This window comes from Mercenaria mercenaria, unplaced genomic scaffold (assembly GCF_021730395.1).
Source record: "Mercenaria mercenaria strain notata unplaced genomic scaffold, MADL_Memer_1 contig_3615, whole genome shotgun sequence".
In the NCBI taxonomy this organism is placed as follows: Eukaryota; Metazoa; Mollusca; class Bivalvia; order Venerida; family Veneridae; genus Mercenaria; species Mercenaria mercenaria.
Window position 1 is genome coordinate 18,419 of NW_026461771.1, and position 26,621 is coordinate 45,039.

Genomic DNA, 26,621 nt, shown 5'->3' on the forward strand with positions numbered 1-26,621 from the left:
CAAGATTTGTGGGACACACAGACAGGAGTAAATCAATATGTCTCCCACCACAGTGGTGCGGGAGACATAATAACAGAAATATTGTTGAAGTACATCAAAAACTTCTAATATGACATTCTACAAAGGGTGTATACTTCATTAAATATTGGTACCAGAGTTACAGACCTTGTGTGATTTTATTTGGATGATATTCAAGAATTATCATATATTTGGATCAAATCCATTTAGTAATAACAGAGATCTAGTGAAAGTGCATCAAAACATTAACCTGAAATTCTTAGTAAAAAGGGGTGGTACCATATAGCGGGTTATTTCTGCAGTCAAAAAATTCTGCATTTTGGTCCCAAAAATTGTGGAATAAATTTCTGCGTGTTTTGTTTCTGCGTTTTCACATGAAAGGAAGATAAATTTCTGCGTTTTAACATAAAAAGAAGAGAGATTTCTGCGTTTTTAATGCCAAGGAGTAGGTAATTCCCCGTATGATGCATCGCCGTGAGAATGACTAGCGCGTGAAAAACAAAAAACTAAATTACCGGTAACTGCTGTAAAGAAACTCTGCTTTGAATGAATACATTGTAAGATATAACTACATGTGAATTGAAAAAGTATATGTTAGCAAACTGCTAGAACATAAAAAAAGTTTTCTGTGGGATTAACAGTTAGGACTTTGACCATTACACTCAATTATACCATTATTGGTAATTGATAGACCATCCCATTGTGAACTTTGGATTACCTCAGGTAACATAGCGTGAAACAAGTTGGTGAAAAAAAAATTTTCGGTTTAAATTTTTCCTGGGTAAAAATTCTGCAGGAAATATTTTCGCGATTATACCGAGAGCCTGCAGAAACACAGAATTATCCCACCCGTAGAAATAACCCGCTATACGATATAATTCTTGTACAAGTCGGTTAAGAGTTATCATCCTTAAGTCGTATGATGTATAAGATGATAGGGAACAACTATTTCAAGTTCTAGCAAATCCATCAAGTAATAACAGAGATAAAGTGAAAGTGGATGCCGACATGAACACCAGATTGAGTAGGATAGCTATCCATATTATATGCGCGGACCAGTAAAAATTTTCAGAGGCTTATGAAAAAAAGATTCTAGAGGATATCTTGGCAGACAGACTGATAATAGGCGATAAAAAAGGATATCATTTTAAACAAAGAGCAAGGAAAGGAAAACAGATAAAATGAAAAGCTATGAAAAGAGAGTGACATGACAGGAATACAGTTTCATTTACCATGGTAAATCTGTCAACACTCTCATTGCCTTTTCCAGCTTTTCCTGCCACCAGCATTAGTCGACTCTGCAAGTCCTGTAGCTGGAAGAATGTGTAGTTCCTTAACTCTCTCTTAATCTCGTTCTCTGGTACTGTCAACTTCAGTGTGTCTGCTACAACCTGTTATATTTTGCTGTCTGATCAAAAGTGCTTGTTTTATGTATATAACTGTTGGAAATGTCCAATGAACTCAAAAGAAGAAAGCCACAAAGGTTTTAAACATTTTCTTAAGGTTTAGCAGTATATCACCAAATCACAGAAATGTTTGGTAAAGGAACATTTTTACAAACAATCTACCTGTCATGTTTTACCTTACTGTTCTGTACCATTGGATACTTAAAATATTTTCAAAAGTTGTCCCCCTTTATAAAAGAATGCCATTTGTAAAGAAATAAATGTAAACAATTGTTCAAATCGATGTTTAACTTAGTTATATAAAGTTTAACCACTGGGACTTTATTGCAATTGCATCAAAACAAAGACATGTAACAGTTCTTTAAAAATGGTGAGTGTTTAAAGGCGTTGAACTGTCAAGAAGTATGGCCTCTTCATGCAGTCCCTTTCCAGAATTCAATAAATATGTGAGCAAATTGATGATGCTTTTGTAGACTTATATATATATGTTTTATATGCACTCATTTGTTAAGGACAACCTCAAGTTAAAAAAGAAGACCAACCAGTAAAGTATTATCAGTTTTTTGTGCCCTGTCATCTTTCTTCCATGCATTTTTTCCAACAGTGAATATTCCATTGGCATTGATTGCCTCAGCTTGCATAAGGGAGGTAACTTCTACTGAACCATGCGCTTTCTTGATCTGTTTTAACCACTGTAGCTGGCGGCTTGTGTCGATCTAAGGAATGAAACCATTTCTTTTTTATTTTTGTGAAAGATTTATGTAAAAAGTCTAACCTGTAATACACTAACATTCCAGCTCAATTTGAAACAGTGGAACTGCAAACTTAAATTAAGATAATTCATCAATAATTGTATTTATCTCTCTTTCAAAACAATAAAATGGCTATGATGGCCCTAGATCACTCACTAGAGTTTCACAGCTCAAATAGGTATGCAAACACGTAGTTATCACTCCAGAAACAACAGTGTGCAATCATTTTGAAGTTTTCCGTAATGTCATATGACATAACAAAAATTATCCTTCCCCCCTCCTGCAGCACCATGTCTTTTGACAAATCAGGGTGGCTTTAACAGCTTTAGTAGAGGGTAACCAAAGAATAAATCCTATGAAACTATCTCAAAATCAAACCAGTGCTTTAGGAGATGGCACTTAAAGATTTTTCTTTCTTTAGATCATGAAGCCATGTCTTTGTGTTTTTTTTTACCAAGGGGAATTATTTCTATAATCTTGATAGACAGTCACCAAAGAAAAATTTCTGTGAAGTAATTTCAAAATCAGTTTTGGAGATGTTCTATTTTAGCTCCTGTGACAATGTTTTTGATGAACCAGTTTAATTTGAAAAATCTTGATACAGGATCATCCAAGAAACATTTGTGTGAACTATTATAAAAACTGGCAAGCAGTTGCTGAGGGGATTTTTCTACTTTAAACATAATTATAGAGAAATGTGACCAGATTTTTTAAGAATCTGAACAATTTGAACAATCTTGGAAGAGAGTCATACATTTGTAGACTATATAAATAAAGCGAAAAGTGACCATGCCATCTTACAGAAGTGTGTTTTGATGAATGGAAATAAAATGAACAACAACTGGTGGTGGTTCACACAAAGAACATTTGTGTGAGTTTATTTCAAAATCAGACTGGCAGTTTCTGATAAGATGATTTTAAAGTTACATAATGACCATTTGAGTGAAATTATTTCAAAATCTGACTAAAGCGGTTTAGGAGGATATGTTGTTTTTCTATTTTTAGCTCTGGCAGCCTCTATGCAACCAAGCGGAATGGTCTGAACGATTTTGGAAGAAGACACCCAAGCCAAGTTTCATCAGCTTCTACCGCACCGTTTCATGGGAAATGTTGTTTGAATAAAAGTGTGGGGAAAAAAAATGGATGACGGACCAACACCAGCCGATGGATGGATGGACACCATACAGTAAGTGATCATAATAGCTAACCCTGAGCACTTTGTGCTCAGGTGAGCTAAAAAGGGAGATTATTCTTAAATACATCAAGAAAGAGTTGTGGTTATTGTACACAATACTTTCTCTCACTGCAATCTATAAACATCTATATCATATTTTCTTCAGTGGTGTCCAAGATATTGTAAAAATCATTTCAGAATAGACAAAAAGTGGGACAGAGCAAAGAATGGATGGTACAAAACGATTCCAATATATATCCCCAAAACTGGTTTTACGGAGATAAAATATTGCATCTAGAATTCACAACACTGTAAAAAACAAATCTCTAAACTGTCTAATTACCAACTGTTGCGGAAGATTAGGATTCGCTTCTAGGTCTTTCCATACAACTGCACAGTGATGAAGTAGTTGTTTATAGTCACAGTTCTCATCTAGGTCAAATATGAGTGGGGCATATCCTGTTACAGCAGAATGAAGGCACTGGACACGTGCAATATTGATTGGCTCATCCCCGGCTGACATGAATGCCAGATCGACAAACACCTTTAGTTCTTTCAAACCAGCTGTAATTCATTTAAAGGTAACTTCTGTCATAACAGAACAATAGGGTCATGATGACCCTGGATCGCTCACCTGAGTAATATGAGCTACATGTTTCAAAATTTAATGTCAAACTGATGATAAAATATTAAGAAAGTCAGTAGGTCACATTCATGGTCAATGAAATTCAGTTTTATGATTAGTGTGCAAAACTGTGTATGTCATCAAAATTTCAAGGCTGTATCTTAAAAAACAAGAAAGTAGGTCAGTAGGTCAAGGTCACAGTCAAGTGACATCATATTACTTGGGGTCATCAGGTAATTATCATTAAATAGTCTTGGAAATAGGATCAGATGATTTTTTAAGTATTTTTCCTATATAACTCACATAATAACTAAGTGACCCCAGGGTGGGGCCTCTTTTAACCCCAGGGGCATAATTTGAACAATTTTGGTAGAGGACTACTAGACAATGCATCATACCAAATATCAAAAGCCTAGGTCGTATGGTTTCAGACAAGAAGATTTTTAAAGCTTCTTCCTATATAAGTCTATATAAAACTTGGGACCCCCAGGGCAGGGCCTCTTTTCACCCAATGGGTACAATTTGAACAATTTTGGTTGAGGACCAAATGACAATGCTACAAACCAAATATCAAAGGTCTAAGTGTTGTGGTTTCAGACAAGAAGATTTTTAAACTTTTTTTCCTATATAAGTCTATGTAAAACTTTGGACCCCCAGGGCGGGGGCATATTTGACCCTAGGGGGATAATTTGAATAATCTTGGTAGAGGACCACTAGATGATGCTACATACCATATATCAAAGCCCTAGGCCATGTGGTTTTGTACAAGAATATTTTCAAAGTTTTCCCTATATAAGTCTATATAAACCATGTGACCCCCCGGGCGGGGCCATATTTGACCCTAGGGGGATAATTTGAATAATTTTGGTAGAGGACCACTAGATGATGCTACACACTAGATATCAAAGCCCTAGGCCCTGTGGTTTTGGACAAGAAGATTCTTGAAGTTTTTCCTTTCGGTTGCCATGGCAACCAGAGCTCTGCATGGAATTCAATTCTTTACATAATTTTGAAAGAGGGCCACCCAAGAATCATTCCTGTGAAGTTTGGTGCAATTCTGCCCAGTGGTTTTCAAGAAGAAGATTTTTTTAGAAATTGTTGACGGACGACGCACAACGGACATCGAGCGGTCAGAATAGCTGACCTTGTCACTTCGTGACAGGTGAGCTAAAAACTAGTTTTATGTAAGAAACATTCTCATATAGATATATAAAGTGAAAATTAATACAAATTTTTCAAAGCAGATAGGTCAGAAAGGAATTTCTGAGTCCTAACAATCAAATTTATGTTTAAAATCCTTGCTGCATCCTTTAGCACATAAAATTTTCATTACAGCATGCACTAATCAAAATAAATGTTTCAAGAAATGCAATGTGAACTATAAGGTGTTTTGTCACCAAAACATACATGTATGTCTCCCCGCCTATGTATTCTATTTTTAGCTCTGGTGGCCATTTTGTGCAGTGAAGTGGAACGTGCCAGAGATATGCAAAACTGGGCTTGGTACTGATCACTCCTGTGAAGTTTCGTCAAAATCCAGCCAGCAGGTGGACCTGTGAAAGCCGGACAAGATTTATCTATTTTAAGCTTTGGTGGCCATTTTGTGCAGCAAAGCGGAACGTGTCAGCAATATCCTGTGAAGTTTCGTCGAAATCCGGCCAGCAATTTGATGTATTGGGGAGACATAACACCTAAACATACTGACAAAATTAACAGTTTGTCATATTAATGAACTTATGGAAGGAACTAAATTTTCAACTATTGCAAGCTCAACTATTTAAAGTATTTACCAAGATACTATGATTATAAGAAAGTGAAAGAGATCAAACAAAAGATTTTTTTGGTTATGGAGAGAGGGAAGGGGCTGAAGGGTAGGTGTGGAAGTATAAGGGAATCTAAGAATCAATATAAGATATAAGTTAGTGTAAGAAATGTAAACATTTTTTTTCAATATGAACAAGATGGCAGTGTGGGGTAGAAGTGGTGAGGGGAATGAGGGATACTAGAAATCAATATAATTAAATATGAGCACTGTAAAAATAAACAAGATGTGTATCCATAGGACACAGGTGCCCCCCCCCCCCCCATCCTGTCACTGTTCATGGTTTCATGACTCTAGGTGAAATATTCTTTAAGACATATGCAACAAAAACTTTTTAGAACATTGTTTATTTTTCACTAAAAGAATGACCATAACTGGCCTAGCTGAGTGAAATCCCAAAGAGAACATCAGGTGCACAACTTAACATGCTGTAAAACAATCCTCTAAATTAAATTTTTATGACTCTAGGTAAAGTACATTTTGAGATACATGGAACATAATTTTTTATTTTTTGACTAAGCCAAGGGCCATAACTCTAGTCTTGCAAGGTGAAACAAAAAAACTAAGGTGCACTAGTTCACATGCTGGATAATATTCCTACATGGTTTCATGACTCTAAGTGAAATATTTTTAGGACATATGCAACACTAACTTTTAAGCACCTTATGTGTATTTTTCACTAAGTTAAGGATCATAACTCCAGTCTAATTAAATGAAATCCCCACCAGAACACAAGGTGCCCAACTTCACATGCTATATAGCAATCCCCTAATGTTTTATGCCTCTAAGTCAACTACTTTTGAGAAACATGCAACACAAACTTGTATCCCGTTTATGCAGATTTTTGACAATCAATGGCCATAACTCTGGTCTGACTGACAGAAATCCGGAACAAAGTCCCAGCTGCACAACTTTACATGCTGAAAAATATTCATATGATGTTTCATGACCTTAGGTCAAATACTTTGTGACACAACTTTTATGCCTTTTTATGCACATTTATGACTAAGTCAAGGACCATTACTCTGGCCTGGCTGAGTGATATCTTTAGCAAAATCCCAGGTGCATAACTTCACATGTTCAATAATATTCCTGTAATCTTTCATAATACTGGGTTAAATACTTTTTGAGATACATGTGACACAAACCGGCCCATTTTATGAACAGTTTTGACTAAATCAAGGGCCATAACTCTTGTCTGGCTGTAAGAGACCAAATTAAAACCTCTTGTGCATAACTTCCCATGCTGAATAACAATCCTGTAAGGTTTGTTGACTCTGGGTCAAATATTTTTTTAGATATGAACAACACAAATTTGGAAAGACAGACAACTGAATCTCTTAGTGCCCTCCCAAAAATTTGGGAAAATTGGGAAGAAAGCCATAAACCTTTAACCAGCATTATCACAAAATCTGACCCCAATAACCTTGGCCTTTGAGCTACATGACCCTAAATTCTAACATATCTGCAATGGTGACAGTAGACTAAGGATAGTAAAACAGCCCTATAGAAAAGAAGATAATGTGAAATTAGCTTACCATATAACTTTAACCAGCAATATTACAATACAGTGACCTTGACCTTAAGGATAGCTGACTCTAAGCTATCAGATGTTTGTCCCTTACCAACACCAAATCTTACATGAAGCTGGATGGTAATAGTGGCAGTAGTTAAGAAAATACTGTAAAACTGAAAACTTGCCATAAAAACTGTAACCATTTGACCCTAGTGTTTTTTACCTTTAGGATGCCTGACTTTTAAACCGAGCCTGCAACATTTTCGTTTTTGTTGTGTTGAGCGACCTGTGGAGTTTCCACTTTTTCTATTTTAACTTTTAGATGTCTGCTGCCTCATTAAGACCAGCTCTTAAGTGAAGTTTGATAATAACAGGGGTTTAGATGATAAAGTGACATTGAGAAGCTTGCCCTAAAACTCTAACCTATCTGCAATTGCGATAGGACACTAAGGCAAGTACAACAGCCCTCTTTCTTCTATAGTCTAGCTAAAATGTTAACTTATGCTACATTTACTCATACTAAAATAACCATACATTTCTTCATTGATTCTTGCAGCCACTTAACCAGTTGTTCACATCTCACAAAGGTGTTCAAACATTGTTCTTTTGCAGGTTCTATGTCCTTGAGCGAATCACAAGCCTTCATCACTTTGTCGTTAAATGACTTCATTTCCATGACATTTTCTGTGTGCTATTAAAAAAACATCAAAGAACATCAAAGTGTGTCTGAGTAGCTTAGATGCAAGCTATATCACCTTCCGTTTCAATCAACGGAACCTGTAGCAAGTTTCTTTTTGAATTGCAGTTTTATTTAGCAAAATCCTGACATAAGTTATGCATCATTCTAATGGTCTCCTAGGGTGGTAGCAGGATCTCTTTGAATGGCCAAAAATGGCAGAAACGTAACACAGAAAATACATTATCAAAATCATTTTATGATGATAAATTCAGAAAGTCAGAAGTAACAAGTGAATGAAGTATTGCCATGCAATACAAAGTCCCCTACTGGAAGGCACCTAATTTTCTATACTGCAGTATAACATAATGAACTGATATCTGTCAGTGATGTATAAACAATATTGTACTATATATACAATATGTTATAACAACACACTTGGATTAAAATGTGCATATATAAAAACTCACAGTTGTCTTCATATTGAAATGTTTTTGCCAATTATAAAAAAGTTATCATATAAGTTATTTATAGTACCAACAAAGGGAAGTTAATCTTAAAAAAAAAAAAAAAAAATGTAATCTATATAATATAAGTCCACAAGAAACTCTTTACCAGGTAGATATACCTTAAAATACACCTAAAAATTGGATGTAACATGCATGTTGTACCACAGAAAAGTGGTCTCGATTTTTCTCTACGGCCAATAATAAAAAAGTTACAATAAAATCTATTTATAGTAACAACAAAGGGACGTAATTCTAAAAACAAGGGTGCCTCATGGTGGTGAACATTTGGTCCAAGTTACATCAAAATCCCTCAATGCATGAAGAAAAAATGCTGCGGACAAAGTCATTCTTGAATTTGACCTTTGACCTCTAAATATGACCTTGACCTTAGACCTAGGGACCTGGTTCTTGCGCATGACAATCCGTCTTATGTTGGTGAACATTTGTGCCAAGTTACATCAAAATCCCTGCATGCATGAAGAAGAAATGCTCCAGACAAAGTCATTCTCGTGTCTGACCTTTGGTCTCTAAGTGTGACCTTGACATTAGACCCTGGGCTTGGGTTTTGCGCATAACATGTTGTCTCATCCAGGGGAATATTTGTGCCAACTGATATCTAAATCCTTTTTTGCATGACAAAGTTATAGACTGGACAGGAAAAAAATCCTATTGACCTTTGATCTCAAAGTGTGACCTTGACCTTTAAGCTAGGGTACTGGGTGTTGCGCATGACACGTCATCTCATCATGGGTAACATTTATGCCAAGCAATATTGTAATCCCTTGATGGATGACAGAGTTCTGGATCGGACAGGAAAAAAACCTTATTGACCTTTGACCTCCAATTGTGACCTTGACCTTTGAGCTAAGGGTCAGGGATTTGCGCATGACACGTCGTCTCATCATAGGGAACATTTGTGCCAAGTAATATTAAAATCCCTTAATGAATGTCAGAGTTATGGACCGGACACGAAACAGACCCTGTTCATGCTGTTAACATTTGACTGCTAAGTGTGACCTTGACCTTTAAGCTAGGGGTCTGAAAGTTGTGCATGACACATTGTCTTATTATGAGGTACATTTGTGCCAAGTAATACTAAAATTTGACCTTTGACCTCCAATTGTGACCTTGACCTTTAAGCTACGGGTCTAGGTTTTACGCATGACACGTCGTCTCATCATGGGGAACATTTGTGCCAGGTAATATTAAAATCCCTTCATGGATGGGAGAGTTATGGACCGGACAGGAAAAAAGCTGTGTTGACCTTTGACCTCCAATTGTGACCTTGACCTTTGAGCAAGGGGTCCGGGTTTTGCGCACGACACGTCGTCTCATCATGGGGAACATTTGTGCCAAGTAATATTAAAATCCCTTCATGGATGGGAGAGTTATGGACCGGACAGGTAAAAAGCCCTGTTGACCTTTGGCCTCCAATTGTGACCTTGACCTTTGAGCTAGGGGTCCGGGTTTTGCGCATGACACGTCGTCTCATCATGAGGAACATTTGTGCCAAGTAATATTGAAATCCCTTCATGGATGACTGAGTAATGGACCGAACACGAAATTGCGGACGGATGGACGGACGGACGGACGTACCTACGAGAGCTACAATAAGGGCTGCACCCCACAGTCAGTATTACGGGGTGCAAATTTCAACCCATAATGTCAAACCAGTACAAAACAGAAGTGCGGGTAGCACCTCAGAGTTCACCCCGCAAAAACTTGGACAAACTAAAACTTATGGGTTGCACCCTATATGTAAAACTAAAGTCTGAAACAGAATAAACGGATGCTACCTTTACAACTTTCATGTGCAGACTAATTGGCTACAGTCTGCCTATCTAAAAAAATCATTCCAGAAAGCTTATTGTTACTCAATAGGCAAACCTTATTATAAATGGCAAAATTCATTTCATTATTAAACTATGACAGTTAAAGAGTTGTTTTAAGGCAGTTCTGTACGTTTGATAAACCGAAGTGATGACGTAACGTAATTTATCCGGAAAACGTAGAATAAAACTTGGATTCGGCGTACAGAAATGAAAATCATTGTATGAATTAATCGCAGCTTGTGAGTAAATTTGTTAGAATGACACTGTTGCTATATTTCTGAAGTCTCAGTTAAATCAAAACGTATGACACATAAAATAATTCAAAATAACGTCTTAAAATTATCTCGAAATGTCCGGTTCAATTTAATCATGGTCAAATATCTTGAAAATAAGCTCACAGACCTATACATTTTATTTCATCAAATTATAGGTCATGTCTTTATTTACAACTACGAGAAGTTTCATCGAATTTTACATTACAGACAAATATCTATTCGTGAAAATGTTACGAAAATAATGATTTTTCCATAAACTCACATTATAAAATATTGTGCGAGGTCCGCATTTTTCAAATCGGTGTAGCAAAAAATCAAGAACACGACTCTATTTTTTTATTTCCTGCATTTTCTAGGTAAATTCTTAAGGTTTAATCAAATTCTACATTGTAAAAAAGGTTTGATCCAAACGTGCAGAACTACCTTAATTAAAGTTTCTTTGCTTTAACTATCTGTTATAAACAAATTTCTCAAGTGGCAGGCAATATTAGCGAGTAATAAACTGTTACAATTCCGTAGTCACTTTTAAAACCAAAACAGAAAAAACTCTGGACAACATCAAACATTTATTTATTTTTTGTTGTATTTAAAGTTGCACCAACACAATTATAGGTCATATGGCGACTTTGGACAACACCGAAAAGGCTCATTACCGCATGATCTGTAAACAAATATTCTACTTTCATGTCAGTATTAAAACTGAAAAGGGCTTAGTATGTACTCACACTGCTCTTGTACTAGTGATGAGCATTTTCTTTTAATATTACCACTTTTTACTACTATTCTGCAAACAATAAAACAATTGACATGGACATACTAATGTGCTGCATCAAACCAACATGTCATGGACAGTGTTATGGGCTACAGCCCATAAAACATTTGGCAAGGCCATTCTAAACGGCTGCATCGAACTTGAAGAAATGAAACGTCTCAGACAGTGTAATGGGCTGCAACTCATAACACAACTGGCATTAGGACGACAGCTGTAAGCTATGACTGCTTTCTGTCCGATTCCTGAACTGTTGTATTGCAAATATTTCATGCTTTTCAGAATAAAAATAGTTTAAACTAACTGGCATGAACACACTAATGAGTTGCATCAAACTGAAATGTCTGTGTTATGGGTTGCAGCCCATTAGTATGTCAATGCAGACTGTTTTACGGGTTGCAGCCCGTAACATTTCAATTCTTAAAGTTTGATACAGCTCACAAGTATGTTTTGTTTTGTTTTGGATTTAACGCAGTTTTTCAACAGTATTTCAGTCAAGTAACGGCAGGCAGTTAACCTAACCAGTGTTCCTGGATTCTGTACCAGTACAAACCTGTTCTCCGCAAGTAACTGCCAACTTCTCCACATCAATAAGAGGTGGATGACTAATCCATGCCAATTATTTTTTTACAGGTTACAGCCCATTACACTCTCAGAAACATTTCATTTCTAGAAGTCTGATGCAGCCAACAAGGATGTCCATGTCAACCCTTTTTGGGGTTGCAACCCATAACATTGTCCATGACATTTCATTCCATAAAGTTTGGTGCAGCCCATTAGGATGTCTATGTCAACTCTTTTGTGGGTTGCAACCCAAAATTGGCAGTGACATTTCATTCCATAAAGTTTGATGCAGCTCATTAGGATCTTCATGCCAGTTGTTTTACAGACTCAATCAAACTGAGTCTGCAATTTTCACTGTTTGCCTTGTTCTCGGTGCTTCCGAGGGATCTACTTTCCAGATTTTATTTACAGGTTGCAGCCCATTACACTCTCAGAGACATTTCATTTCTAAAAGTCTGATGCAGCCCATAAGGGTGTCAATGTCAACTGTTTTATTGGTTGCAGCCCATATCATTGTCATGACATTTAATTTTATAAAGTTTGATGTAGCTCATGAGGATGTCCATGCCAGTTGTTTTACGGGTTGAGCCCATTATACTCTCATTACACAGAGACATTTCATAAATTGCTTAAAGTTTGATACAGCTCATAAAACTAAAATGCAAACATTTTTAGTGCTGCGGTCTCAGTGACCTAGACACTTTACCTACTGACCCCAAAAACTATAGGTTCATCTACTGGCCATAGGCAGTTGACCACTGCAGGTTCAAGCGTTCTCTTGTAATTAAGTGGGAATGGTTTTCAGTGTTGAGGTCACTGTGACCTGGATCTTTGACCTACTGACCCCCAAAACAATAAGGGGTTACCTACTGACCAAAGGTAGTCATCCTATTAAGTTTGACCACAGCATGTCTAAGTAATCTCTTGTTATTGAGCGGAAACCAAATGGCCTACTGACCGACATGAGCAAAACATTGTTCAAGGGGGCAAAACAGATTAGTTACTACTACCGGTAATGAAGTTCAAGCGGTTCTGGAGTAAATGTTAAAAGAAGGTATTGTTGGCAGATGCCGGACACAAAGCAGATCACTAAAATGGAGCTTGAGACTATAACTTGGGTTTGTCAACATTATGAATACCAAACAATCTGAAAAAAAAACAACATTTATTTTTATTAATCAAATTTTCAAACCAAATTGAAAAAAAATCACAATCGTCTACAAAAAAGATGACAAAATCTATATAGACAAAAGCTGCAAATTTCTGTTTTTGAAAACGAATTATTGTCATTCTCAGTAAAAGTGAAGTCAAATCCAAAATATCTTTATTCACCATTTATTTCTCCCAAAAAATCATCCTGTTCATTCATTACAGCCAATCCCTGAGGGTTTTTTTCAGAAATATTAGTATCACTTCCATCCACGTTACAACTGTTATATCACTTACAATATTTTCCTCAGGCACATCATTGCCACTTTCATCCATGTTATTATTGTTGTCCCTTATTATCACTTATAATATTTTCCTCAGGCCTGTCACTGTCACTTTCATCCATGTTACACTCGTTGTCACTTAAAATGGTTTCTTCAGGCCCATCATTGTCACTTTCATCCATGTTATCATTGTTGTCACTTGCAGTGGTTTCTATAGGCACATCATTGCCACTTTCATCCACCTTACAATCATTGTCACTTCAAATGTTTTCTTAAGGTACATCACTGTCACTTCCATCCATGCTACCATTGTTGACATTTCCAATGGTTTCATCAGGCACATCTTTAATGGACCTGAAAATATTTAATAAATGCACATAGAGTTTGGGCATTTGTTGTTTTCAATAGACATACTGTTGCATGGTGGCCGAGTGTAACAGCCGCAGCCCATAACTCAGTCCCTTGCTGTTTGTCCAAGTCAATTCGCAACGAGTTGCAGCCCACTAGTTAGTACATCATATATAAAGTCTTTATTTCGGGAATAAGGTTACTTCCGCGTCCAAGTCAGTTGATAATGGGCTGCAACCCACAACTTTGTCCCAGTTGTTGTTTGTCCAAGTCATTCACTACGAGTTGCAGCCCACAAGTAGGTACATTATATATTTTGTCTTTATTTAGGGAATAAGGTTACTTCCTTGTCCAAGTCAGTTGATTATGGGCTGCAGCCCACAACTTTGTCTAACCTGTTGTTTGTCCAAGTCAATTCACTAAGAGTTGCAGCCCACAAGCTGGTACATAATATATTTTGTCTTAATTTAGGGAAAAAGTTACAAAATGTACTTCCTTGTCCGTGTTAGTTGATTATGGGCTGCAGCCCACAACTTTGTCCCAGTTGTTGTTTGTCCAAGTCAATTAACTATGGGTTGCAACCCATAAGTCTGTATATACTCCATGTATTTTATGTCTTTAATATGAGAATTAGGCTATTTCTTGTTCTTAATTGGTTGATTATGGCCTTGGGAATTTTAGTTTGGCAATTGGGAAAAATGGACACTATTTTCGATTGGGAACGGGTCCGTTTACTGGTACCGGACATATAAGGAAAACAATCCTTGATTAGCGATTCATGTGAAGAAGTCGTTAGGTTTTTTTTCAAAATATATTTTTAGCTCTGGTGACCAGCGTAAAATTCGACAAAAAAAAAACTCGAGAGAAGACCTTGCCAGGGTGCTACAGACCTGGCAAGTTTGGTTAAGATCCATCTAGCGGTTCATGAGAAGTTGTTTACAAGTTTTTCTATTTTTAGCTGGAGATACAGCAAAAAGTGGTTAAATTACAGACTTTATTCTAACCTGGGAATCCAGTCTGACAATTTCTAACTTTTTTTCTATCTACAGCCTGGGGAAACCTGTTTTCCGACTGCAGTGCCACCTATATTACACCCGAAATATGCGGATGTTTGATAAAGAACGATAACTTCTAAAAGCGATAATCCATGGCTAAAAATAGAAACAAATTTCTCACAAAAAAGACAGATCGGAATCTTGTAATTCCGACGGTTTCCGAACATTTCCGGGTCATAGACAAATAACTTTGTACCTCCCATAGCTTTTCCAGCAAGTTGTAACAAATATTAAATATGTCAGAATAAACTTAAATGTGCATCATAGCTATCAAGATGTTATATCAATTAATGCAGCCTAGTGATCTACAAAAGTTTTCGTTTCGAACAAGCGCAACTATAATCACATGTTAATTAGGCTATTTATAGAAAATCGATAATCAGTAGTGGCATAGAAACTCCTTCAGATTTCCCCAGGCGTTGATAATATCAGAAACTCGATGAATGCCAATTAACATTAATAAGCGCAAATTAAGTGGGATCTTTAATACATAGATATTAGGTATGATTTCTTCTGACACTACACACAGACAAAGCACGAATATTATCAACGGCTTCCCAGGCTAACTTTATTCATGTGGTTTAAACAGTATCAAAAATTCAATGCGCCCTGTAGGAATTATGAGTACTGTACCATCAAAATATCCATCGCAAAGGGTTGTATTTTTGACTTTCACAGTGCTAGTGCTGGAGAAAAAATACTTGTAGCTAAGCTTTTAGCCTAAAGAGGAAAGTTGTAGCCAATTTTAGGGACGTTAGCTAAAAGAATGTTAGTCAAAACTGGTCCGAGGTCTACATGTATGAGAGTTTGATCAGCATGTTTGAACAGAATAACAGAGAGGTACATACAGTGAAACACCGCTCGCTCGAGCATCGATGACTCGAGCACCCGGGCTCGCTCGAGCAATTCATGTGGTTCCGGCCGATTTCCTTCTACTTTATATGTGATATTACCAAGGCTGGGTCGAGCATCGATAACTCGATCGCTCGAGCATGACACCTGGTCCCTGTGTATTAATTTACTCTTTGTTGTGTCTGGCTAACTCGAGCAGAGGTGTCAAAATTTTTCACACCTTCGGCGGTCAGAATGTATCGGTTAATTAAATATTTTCGCACACCGTGAGAATTGTGGAGTCTATTCCCAGACTATCTTAAATGTTTGTTTGTCGGTATATTTGATATTATGATGAGATTAATTATTGATAAAAGCTTAAAGAAAAGTTTTATTGATCAAATATCGATCAATTACTGATATCTTAAAGCATCATTCCTGCGGGATCGAGATCTTAGTCATTTAATCAGCGGTTGTTTGCATGCAAATGAAGGAAATAATATAGCCGTTTCATAAAATTGAGACGATAATTATGATATGCACTTGTTGATGAATAAAATTAAAAAAAAAAAAAATCTTAGTTGTTTCTTCGCATGTGCTATTTACAAATTACATATTGAAACGTCTATCAATAGATAATGTTTGTAATACGTTTGTTTTCGAAAATGTCACAAGTATCTTATTATAACGCATCACCGTTTACTCAGCAAACGGTCCCGATGACCGTAAACAAACTTTAGTTTTCTTCGTATGTTGGTCAATGTTTGGGTCGCTCGAAACCATGGATAACTCGAGCATTTTGCTCATCCCCTTGCGACCTCGAGCGAGCGGTGTTTTACTGTACATATTAAGTATACCCTACCAATCAGTTTGTAAATGAATTCACTCTTGGGATAAGCCCTGAAACAACCTAGTGTTAGCATATTGGCAGTTTATAAATACCTCAGTTGTACTTTGACCAACAATGGCTGCTTTTTATATATAAAATATACACGTATTACAATTTCAAAATGGTTTATAAATACAAATTTATTGTAAAAATCTCCCATATTGACTTAGTTTGTTAAAAAAAAGACAAAAGATATAGACGAATACAGTTAATGTACTCATCTCAAAACGCTCTACTATAACTTGAAAAAAACAACACCTTTTCTAATGAGTTTGCCCGGCATATTTCACATACACTCCAAAGCTGAAATTTTTTAATTTGTTTTAAACTTGGTAATTCTGTTTTAAGAGCCACTGCTTTACCATTTCTTTGCTATATCAGTACTCTTTCTTGAAAACAGAAGGGGATTCAAGATGAGAGGGGTTCTAGTTTAGAGGTTTTTAGTGTATTGTAAAGAATACTTACTCCTACCATGCAGAGCTACTTTCTGGCTGCCTTTTGGACATGGTGTCAGTCTGAAAATATAATAAAATGTTATAAACTTTAAGTTACTTTTCGGGATAAATGCCAGGCATTCACACCAATTCCACTTCAAAAGGTGCTGGGCCTGTTTAAATTTTGGACAGGTCAGACGGTCTGGCAATTTTCAGCAGCCTGGATTCTAACTTCACTTTATTTGCTATTGAGCACTTGTTGGTGACACCGGCATGGACATGCTAATGGGCTGCATCAAAAATGTCACGAACAACATTGTAATGGACTGCAACCAGTGATGTAACTGGCATGGACATACTTACAGGCTGCATCAAAATGAAATGTCTGTGTTATGGGTTGCAACCCATAAAACAATTGGCATGGACGTACCAATGGGCTGCATCAAACTTTAAGAAATGAAATGTCTCGGACAGTTCAATGGGCTGCAATCCGTAAAGCAATTGGCATGGACATACTAATGAGTTGTATCAAATTTAAAGAAATGAAATCTCATGGACAGTGTTCCGGGCTGCAACCCGTAAACCAATTGGCATGGACATACTAATGAGGTGTATCAAATTTTAAGAAATGAAATCTCATGGACAGTGTTCCGGGCTGCAACCCGTAAAACAATTGGCATGGACTGTTTTCAGAAGGTCTAAAAGAGGGCTACAAAACAAATTATTAATTTTATGTCGAAAGCCCGATCGGGCTATGTTACCAGTCTAACACAAATACAGGGGATGAATACGAATATTCATTCATGAATACAAATTCTACACTAAGGTCACTGAACATTATGTGGCTTTTGCCAACAATTAGACTTACTCATTTGGTTTATCTGGATGTCAAATTTTATGATCTGATATTTTGTAGTAGTCACCCATCCCTCTAAGCCTTACTTGTATCTGTATTTTACTGTTAAGAAAACGAAGACATTAAAAAATTAAAAAGTCATAATATTCTAGCCAAACTTACTTGCTATTATAAATTAGACATTAATATTCATGTAGATATTATTTGGACTAGCAGATGGGAACTCTTCTGCCAGTTAAGGATTACTTGTATTTGTTGTTGGCCCTGCAAAATTTTGATTGAGTAATTTGACATTTTTAACTCTGTTCACTTATTTCTTTGCACAGAGCTTTCTCTTTTGATCAAGAATTCTACTTAATTTGTGAGTGTATTCACATGTTCAAATTCAGGATTGAATTCTGATAAAAATTTGGTAAACAGCTGCAAAGTCTGTTTTCATGTCAGAGATTGCCTCCAATTCAAGTACAAAACCAACAAGAACTATTTTAACGTTGGGAAAATAGAGTGAATAAATGTTTTCTAAGATGAAGCTTTCAGCTTTGCAAAAAGGCCCAAAGGATGCCGTTTTCTGTAGAAATCATGGAATATAAAAACAAATAATGGGCAATTGAATAGCAGGGACAATATTTTAAAGAAATATTACTTAAGTTCTTTCAAAAACGTAAGGCCTAGAGCAAAATAAGCTTTTTTTTAATGAAGCCAAAGTTTGAAAGCATTTAAAAGCAAGGTTTCTTTTTTCAACTACATTTCTTATATTATTTTCATTTCAAAATGTTTGACCCTTTCTGTGTTGAAAATTTCAGAAGAATCGGGCAACTGGTTTCGAAGATATGACATTCTAAAGTTGAAGAAGATTGTGAAAAATTGCCATTTTAGCGTGACAATGCCTTTTTTTATTTATTAGAAATGCGTGCCCAGAACAAATTTTAGACTATATGGATCTTTTTTGGTGGTTATACTATAGCACAGCCATCTACTTTCATCAGGAAACAGTTCACTTTAAAGAAAAGCAGCATTTCCTCGTTTGATGGTTTTTCAAAAAATATACTCCAATGAAGCCAAAATAGCATTTTTATACCTTTATTATATGCTGTATGCAATAAACAATACAGGAAGCTTTAAATGTATGTAACCTGACTTTTTCATTAGTCAGCAGACACCACTTTAATACCATATCCTAACCTTCTTCATAATACTGCATGCATGCTAGTGGTTCGTATCCTTAGATGCACCAAATTTGTCCCAACAGTCACAGTTTGAGTGTGTACCTCTTCTTTTGCTCACTGTTTTACAACAATATAAGATTTCTAAGATAAATCTGTCTTAAAATATTCCTTAACCCTTATGTATATATATATATTTCAGACCAGCTAATATGCTGATACAAATCACCCATACATCATATTGAATCCTTGTCCCAACAGTCACGGTTTCTGTCCCAACAGTCACAGCTGCATTAACTGCATATATTCCTGTTCCAATATTTCTCTAAATACAATTATGACTATTTTCATGTTCATTTCTCATCTATGGACATTTTCTAACAAGACTAACATAAATACCTTTAACACGTTTAAAGCAATTCTCAGAAATGTTTTTGTTACTACTTTAAGAAGTCTAAAAATTCCAAAAAAAATTGTACATGGATGGCAGATTTCCAAAAATTTCATGTTTTCCAGCAAGAAGTAGCATTAACTTGTTGAAACCTGCAAATTTAAGATACTGACTACAGTTTACAGTGTTGAGTTTAACTCATTGTCCTGGCAATAGAAACTGTGACTGTTGGGACACTTTATACCTATAACTGTATGTTGTAACAAAGTTAAATTTCTAGAGTAAAATGGATGAACTATCAGTAGAATTCAATTTTTGGCCTCGGAAAGCGAAGAATTCAGAAACTGGGTGTGAAATTGAAAAGCAGTTTAAAAACAAGACAGCTGCAGAGAGACAAAGATGTAGATCTAACAAAGACCTATATATACTAATATTTGTTTTGGGTACACATTTCCAATGAATTAAAAAAATGCATGTTGCTCTAAAATGGCAATTTTTTACAATCTCCTTCAATATTCGAGTGCCGTATCTTTGAAACAAGTTGCAACATTCCTCTGAAATTTTCAATACAGATTGAGAAAGGATCAAACCTCTTGAAATGAAAATAATACAAGAAATGTAACTGAAAAAAGAAACCTTGCTTTCAAACACTGGCTTCCTTAAAAAAAGCTTATTTTGCTCGAGCTAGGCCATGCATACTTATTTCAAGCCTGACAAAAGCATCCAGTACTATAAGTAAAAGTTTTTATTCACAAATCAGCTTTATTTCATGAATGGATAAAACAAATTATGTGATCTGTCATCATTATACATACATGTGTATATAGATAAAACTGAAACAACTGGACAGCTTATTCAATGAATAATTGTTATATGTGACTGTCTATATAAAAGCAAAATTAGGATTTGTTTTACCAAGCATGGTACTAAAGAGTGAGTAATTTCAAAACTACAATCAAGACAAATAAAACAACTAAGCCTGCACAAGAGGCTAATTTGTCTCCCAAGTCTAAGCTCTTAAACTGCCGGGATGCAAATAGATTTGCACACGATCATGTGTCTGTCTGTTATAATCTTGTTTGTAGTGAGTTCCCATTTAGTAACTTCTCAGTTTGTCTGATCTTTAGCTCACCTTAACACAATGTGAGCTATTGGGATCACCCTAAGTCTGTCATTGTGCTTCTCAACAATTTGACTGTTGACACCCTAGGTCAATTCTGAATTTGGATTATCTGAGGTCAAAAACTAGTTCGCTAGGTCAAGTCATAGAAAAACAGTGACAACACTAGATAAAATCATATAAAAACCTTGTTAACACTCTAGAGGCCACATTTTAGGTTTCGTCCTAAAACTTTGTCAGAATGTTTGTCTCCCTGTAATCTAGGTCAAAATTAAAAGGGTTACCAGAGGTCAAAAACTAGATCACTAGATTAAATCGTAGAAAAACCTTGTTAACACTCTAGAGGCCACATTTTCAATTTAATCTTCTTAAACACTGGATAACCTGAAGTAAAAAAAACTAGGCCTTTATGTCAGATCAAATAAAAACTTGTTTAGCTCAAAAAGCCATATTTTAGGTTTTTCTTTAGTTACTATAGTCTGCTCATGAAATGTGTTTCTGTTAGTTGGTTAAATGTCACTGGTTTTCAGACTTGTAAATCAAAGTCTGAGTTAGATATGAAACTATGTACATCATGCCATGCAAACACTTTCAACACACTGTTTTAATCTGTGGCAAAGCTAAGTCTGTTATTTATGCAATATGCATTAATATAAATACACACAGTAATGTGTCCCAACAGTCACAGTTTTGTAATTACGCAAAAAAAATCTAAAACAGTATTTAAAATAGCTTTCCCTTGTACAGATGTTGTTTGTTTTAAACTGTTCTGATAAAAGTTAAGTTTCAAACTGTTAAATTTGGTTTTCTTACATTATTATTATGAAATATATTTTTGTTTATTTTTTATGAAATATCATTTGTCATTGGTTAGTGCTTTAAGGCATTTAGTTCTTATAGTATGAAATACTCTGTGGTCAGTATGATGCCAAAAAACAATTGTTATTGTTTTAATATTATATTGCAATAAAATATGCAGAAATATGCACAAAATAAAGAAGGTCTAATTCGCACAGGAACATGTCCCAACAGTCACGTTTATATATTTAATTAATTCCTTTATAATTTTTAAAGAAAACAGTAAAAAGTTTCATATATAATTATTTTTCTTACTACTTTTGTTTTCAGCTTTCATAAAAATGGTAAATTTTATCTCTAAGTACATTTGATTAAATACTATAAAATGCACACATATTAAATACAAAATCCAACAGAATAATGCATTTTTACGTTTTTTTTCAATGAGTGAGATACTAGATTATTCTCATTTCCTGCCATATAGCACAGACGTTGTGCAAATACATTAAAAAACAAGAATTCTCCTCAATTTCAAAAATAACTGATGTATTGTAATATCTAAAGTCTTGTCCCAACAGTCACAGTTTGAACCAAAAATAATGACTTGATTCTTCACATCAAATCTCAAAAACCACTCAACGTATGTTTATCAAATTTTGAATATTGGCTTTAATGGCGTTGTATTATATGATAAATGTGTTTGTGTTAAGAAAAGTTATTGTTTCAACTTGTTAGAAAATTGAACATGTTCAATACTCTTTTTATGCTTTCATTTTATCCTTATTTTACCAATTATTTTGATATTTGGATGTTATTCGTGCAGAGAACATATGTATATTTCATCCTCTACATCCAATCTAACTAAAAATTCAGAAAGGTACTGATACACATTTCTAATTCATTCCTAGAATTTTGTGTAATTTTCAGCACATTTTTTAATTTTTCAAAGATTTTCTGTCAGTAATAGGCATTTTTTTAAAGACAAATGCAAAGTTTTCTATAAAACAGTATTTGTTTGATAAAATTGGAAGTTTCGCCCACTAGAAACAACTAAGTTATTTACATTTGCAAGAACTTTATTTTTTTACAAAATGTCACGCTTATTTTGCTTTAGGCCGTAAAAAAAAGTCTATCTTTTAGATTTATTTATTGTGACCCAGTTATTACGTTTTATTATCTTGGGTTAAATTTACTGCATTCTAACTTGACAATGGTACGACCATTTTGGGTACGAAACACTCGCTAATTTTCCTTGCATTTTCGAATTAAGCAGTTGTTTTGATGCATGAAATTCCGTTCCCCATAAAAATTATATTCAGCGAATATATGACTTTCTGTATTTCCAAATGAATGATTTGTTTTACAAAACTTACTGTTGTGAAAACGCTGTCTAGATCCGCTTCAGGACTACCAATATGGCGACGGCGTGGCCAGGTCACTTGACTGCGCATGCGCTTAACTCCGTTTTTGCCGAACAATAACGAATGCTACCGAATGGCGTCATTCCATTGGGTGGCCGCTATTAATAGATTGCAATCATTCTTAAACACGAATTGTGTCCGTAACTGTCCAAAGAGGGACAGATATGTCCATTTTCTTCTGGGGTGCAACTCAGAAAATTAAAGAAACAACCCACAATGTACATTTGCACCCGTTTAAGATGATGTCATTATGGGATGCACCCCATAATACAAAATCACCCCACAATGAACCTTATTCTATAGGGTAAATCCATCAAATTTCGGACAATTTTTGTACATACTGCATCAGGTGCAGCGCTTTTCCTGTATGTCTAGTTCCTAACACCTGAACGAGCGTTAGTCTGCTTCAACGACGTCCGAATTTTTCAAATTGAAAAGAAAAGAGTACGAAAACGAGGCTAGAATAGCGAAAAGTACAACTTTTCAATAGTATGTGAGAGCGGGGTAGCTCGGACGGTAGTACTAAAAATTCGGACATAGGGTTTGGGAAATTCGGACATAATTAATTTTTTTAAAAATAACAAGATTTTACATTTATTTTCGTCAAAATCATTTTATTTCATGTCCATACTCTTTGTTCAACTGTTCAGTCTATATGTTTGTATGGTTCGGTTACAATTAAATTTTGTTAGATTCTATTTTTACTCGTTTTTGTCTACGTGGTTTATTTTGTTTCTCAACTTTTTTCCTTTCCTGTTCCAGTTTCTCCTGCAAAACCTCAGCACTGGTCAGTAGCCTATGAGATGTAATAGCCTTTCGTTTTTTTGCCACAGGGCCATTGGGTACACCGCCGCTTGGCGGGAGGAATATGGAATCCAGATCTTGATTCCAATTAGCGGACGGTACTAAAGACTGGCATTGCGTGGTTTCGGTATTAATTTCAGGACTTATGTTACATGGAGAGTTGGGAAGAGTCAAAGAATCATCTGTAATTGGAAAATCTATCTCTCCATCAACTATAAAATCGCCGCTAGAGAGAAGATCCAGAACAGCAACTGGGTCCATTACGACATCTACAGTGCTGTCACCTTGGTTTTTGACCTGATCAATAGACTTAATATAATCAGTAACAACTGGGTCCATTACAACATCTACAGTGCTGTCGCCTTGGTTGTTAACCTGATCAATAGACTCAGTTTGATCAGTAACAACTGGGTCCATGAAATTTGAAGTGTTGACACTCTGAAGAGATGTGTCAACATGGTTTACCTCAGTACTCATACTAGATACAGATGAAGAACTACTTCCTATGCCTTGTGGGATTGAGAAATGTTCTACAAAAGGACTTTGAGTTTGACTGTCAAGTGGTTTGTCAGATGGATAACTTGGGGAATAAGCTTGATCATGGATGGCATTTTTGTTCAAAGGAAATATGCCACAGGCAGCGAATCCAGATTTAATGTTCCCCTCAGTCAGACCTGATACCCATGCTTTTGTGATCAGCGCGGGAAGTTCCATTTATTCACGGAGTTTAATGGATCCTGTAAGAATTCGGAGCAAGCTGAATTGTACGCCTTATTAAAAGGACCAAATACAGACTTGTCCAAAGGTTGAAGATGGTGCGTGGTATGAGTGGGCAGGGCAAGAATATATATATTCTCTTCAATAGCCCTCTGGAGTATCGCTAGAGATTCGTGGCTACTATGGCCATCAAGAATCAGGAGTTGGGGTCGATGGGTACCACAGTTTTGCAGGAAAACAGTGTCGAACCACTGTTCACCTATTTGGTCCGTCATCCAGCCCTTCTCCTGGTAGGACCACTTAGTACCAGGAGGAGCTGCCTGAGTATTGAACGAGTACAATGACCTTGGGGTCTTTCCCTTTACTATAAACATGGGTGGCATAGCTTTGCCGGCTGCGTTAACACATGCCATAATGGTTATATTAGTAGATTTGCTACTTGTTCTACCACATACATTTTTAGCACCTATACCAGAAACAACTTTAATTGGATTGTGTTCAAAATTCTTGCTGGTCTCGTCACAATTCCAGATGAATTCTGGCTTGTCATTCAAGTTTGAGGAAGTAATGATGTTTGACAATGCCTCAAAATACTTTCCTACAACTTCACGATTCATCATACGACAACGCGTACTACCGAGGCGCTCTGGCTGTCTAAGTGTAAGCCCATGACGTCTCTTGAGGCCTTCCCACCAGTTTTTACCTGCGTGGAAGTTCTTATAGGATGTATGCACCTAGAAAGTAATTAATAGAAACATTCTACCACACATTCTTATCATCCATTTGATATTTCCATGTATTATTATGTTATCCGTTTTAAATAAAACGATCATGCTAATTAAAAATGAACATTGACTTAATTTAATGTTAACAGAAAATCAACAAGTTTATTTGTCATTACAATACTATATATTAGGTATAAAATAGTGCACACTCTGTACATTCATAGATAAATACAGTATAAATATGTACTACCATTAAAAGAACTGGCTGTTTTTTAACAATCAACTGTTACTGCACGGCATTTTATTACGAATGTAGCCCTATTTGCAAGCATAATTTCTTCATTTAGTAAAGCTTAATACAATTGATAAGGATTTTATTCATTTGAAGTAAATATCGAGAGAAAAAATATTTTAGTGAAATATGCCCAATAGATATCTTTAATAGTAGAAAAATATTACTCGGGACTTGAGCAGGACAATGCCCTGAACAAGGCAAGTAAAGCAAAAGTCTTATTCAAATTAAAAAAATGAAGAAGTTTCATACTACTCTATGTACCTGAATGCGTTGGCACAACACGTTTGTCCTAAGTAGCAACTGCTTCCGCGAAATTCCAATTCCCCTCTCAGCGGCTACTTTCACTGTTTCGACAATTTTCTTTTCAACTTCAATTGGTATCGCACACGGACGACCATGAGTTACATTTACCTCATATCTGCCACTAGCCCTGTCAGCTAGTGTTGATTTTGGGATATTGTACGCTTTTGAAGCTTCTCTGATGGACATCCCATTTTGATGCGCTTTCAAGGCATCAGCTAGTTGTTTTGTATCATAGTTCATTGTCTTGCCTCGTTTCTTATGAGTATATGTTCTAGGCATTTCTGAAAGCGTAGAAGAACGTAAAAGAAACAATTTAAGATGTTAAACTTTATTACAAATACTTGTATTTTATTACATGTTATCATCTCTGACAGTTATGAGACATTGTGAAGTACATGTCTATATCTAAGAAAATACAATAACAAAGAATCAAAGTGAATTCTTCTTGACTTCATCAACGAGGCGGAGCATGTGAAGATCATTGCAGGACTTTGCATATCGCGAAGCTAGCCAGACTATACTGCTATCTTCATCCATTTCCATTCTAAGCAATAAATGATGTATCTCAGAGACAATCCACATATCGGAGTCGATTCTTTGTAAAAGATGTTTTAAGATACTGAATATTAGGGGATGGTCATATATATATTCATGATTAAACATGTGACATAATGTTTCTTTTAATGTTTGTTTAATATGAATAGTACACATTCTGCCGCTGATTTCCCGATTTCTTAGGTTCAGTAGTGCATTCATGCCCCTAAAACAGAAGATAAACGAATTTAGCTATGCTGGGTATTTTGAAATATTTCAAGAACCATGCCATTAAAGCAGCGTCCGAATTATAAAGGATACGAGATTTTTGACGTCCGAGATTTAAGGACCGTATATTTTAGAACTGGGAAATTCGGACAGATAATGTTTTGTTAAAAATATTACTAATTAAACGATATTCACCATTAAATATACTCTTATCACAATATATGAACGTCTGTTAAGTAAAATAAAAACATAACATTGAAGTAAAAGTGAGATACAAACCCAGATGTTGAAGATTGTTTCCGACTATATTCAAACTTGCCGCCACAAAAACTTTGCGC

At 35.8% G+C, this 26,621-nt stretch overlaps 1 protein-coding gene and 1 long non-coding RNA gene across 2 annotated transcripts in view; both read right to left on the reverse strand.

Moving 5' to 3' along the window:
* Positions 1-26,621, reverse strand: part of LOC128553235 (E3 ubiquitin-protein ligase rnf213-alpha-like) — a gene marked incomplete at both ends in the record, with an annotated part of 54,287 nt that overhangs the window by 13,623 nt on the left and 14,043 nt on the right. Inside the window, 4 exon segments of the mRNA XM_053534360.1 lie at positions 1,251-1,409; positions 1,967-2,140; positions 3,694-3,914; positions 7,848-8,004. Coding sequence (XP_053390335.1) covers positions 1,251-1,409; positions 1,967-2,140; positions 3,694-3,914; positions 7,848-8,004 — 711 coding nt within the window.
* On the reverse strand, positions 10,084-22,746 carry LOC123547101 (uncharacterized). Its single transcript, XR_008369294.1, has 3 exons — positions 22,630-22,746; positions 16,960-17,009; positions 10,084-13,725 (listed from the first exon to the last, which is right to left on the reverse strand). It is a non-coding gene; the product is annotated as an uncharacterized LOC123547101 (long non-coding RNA).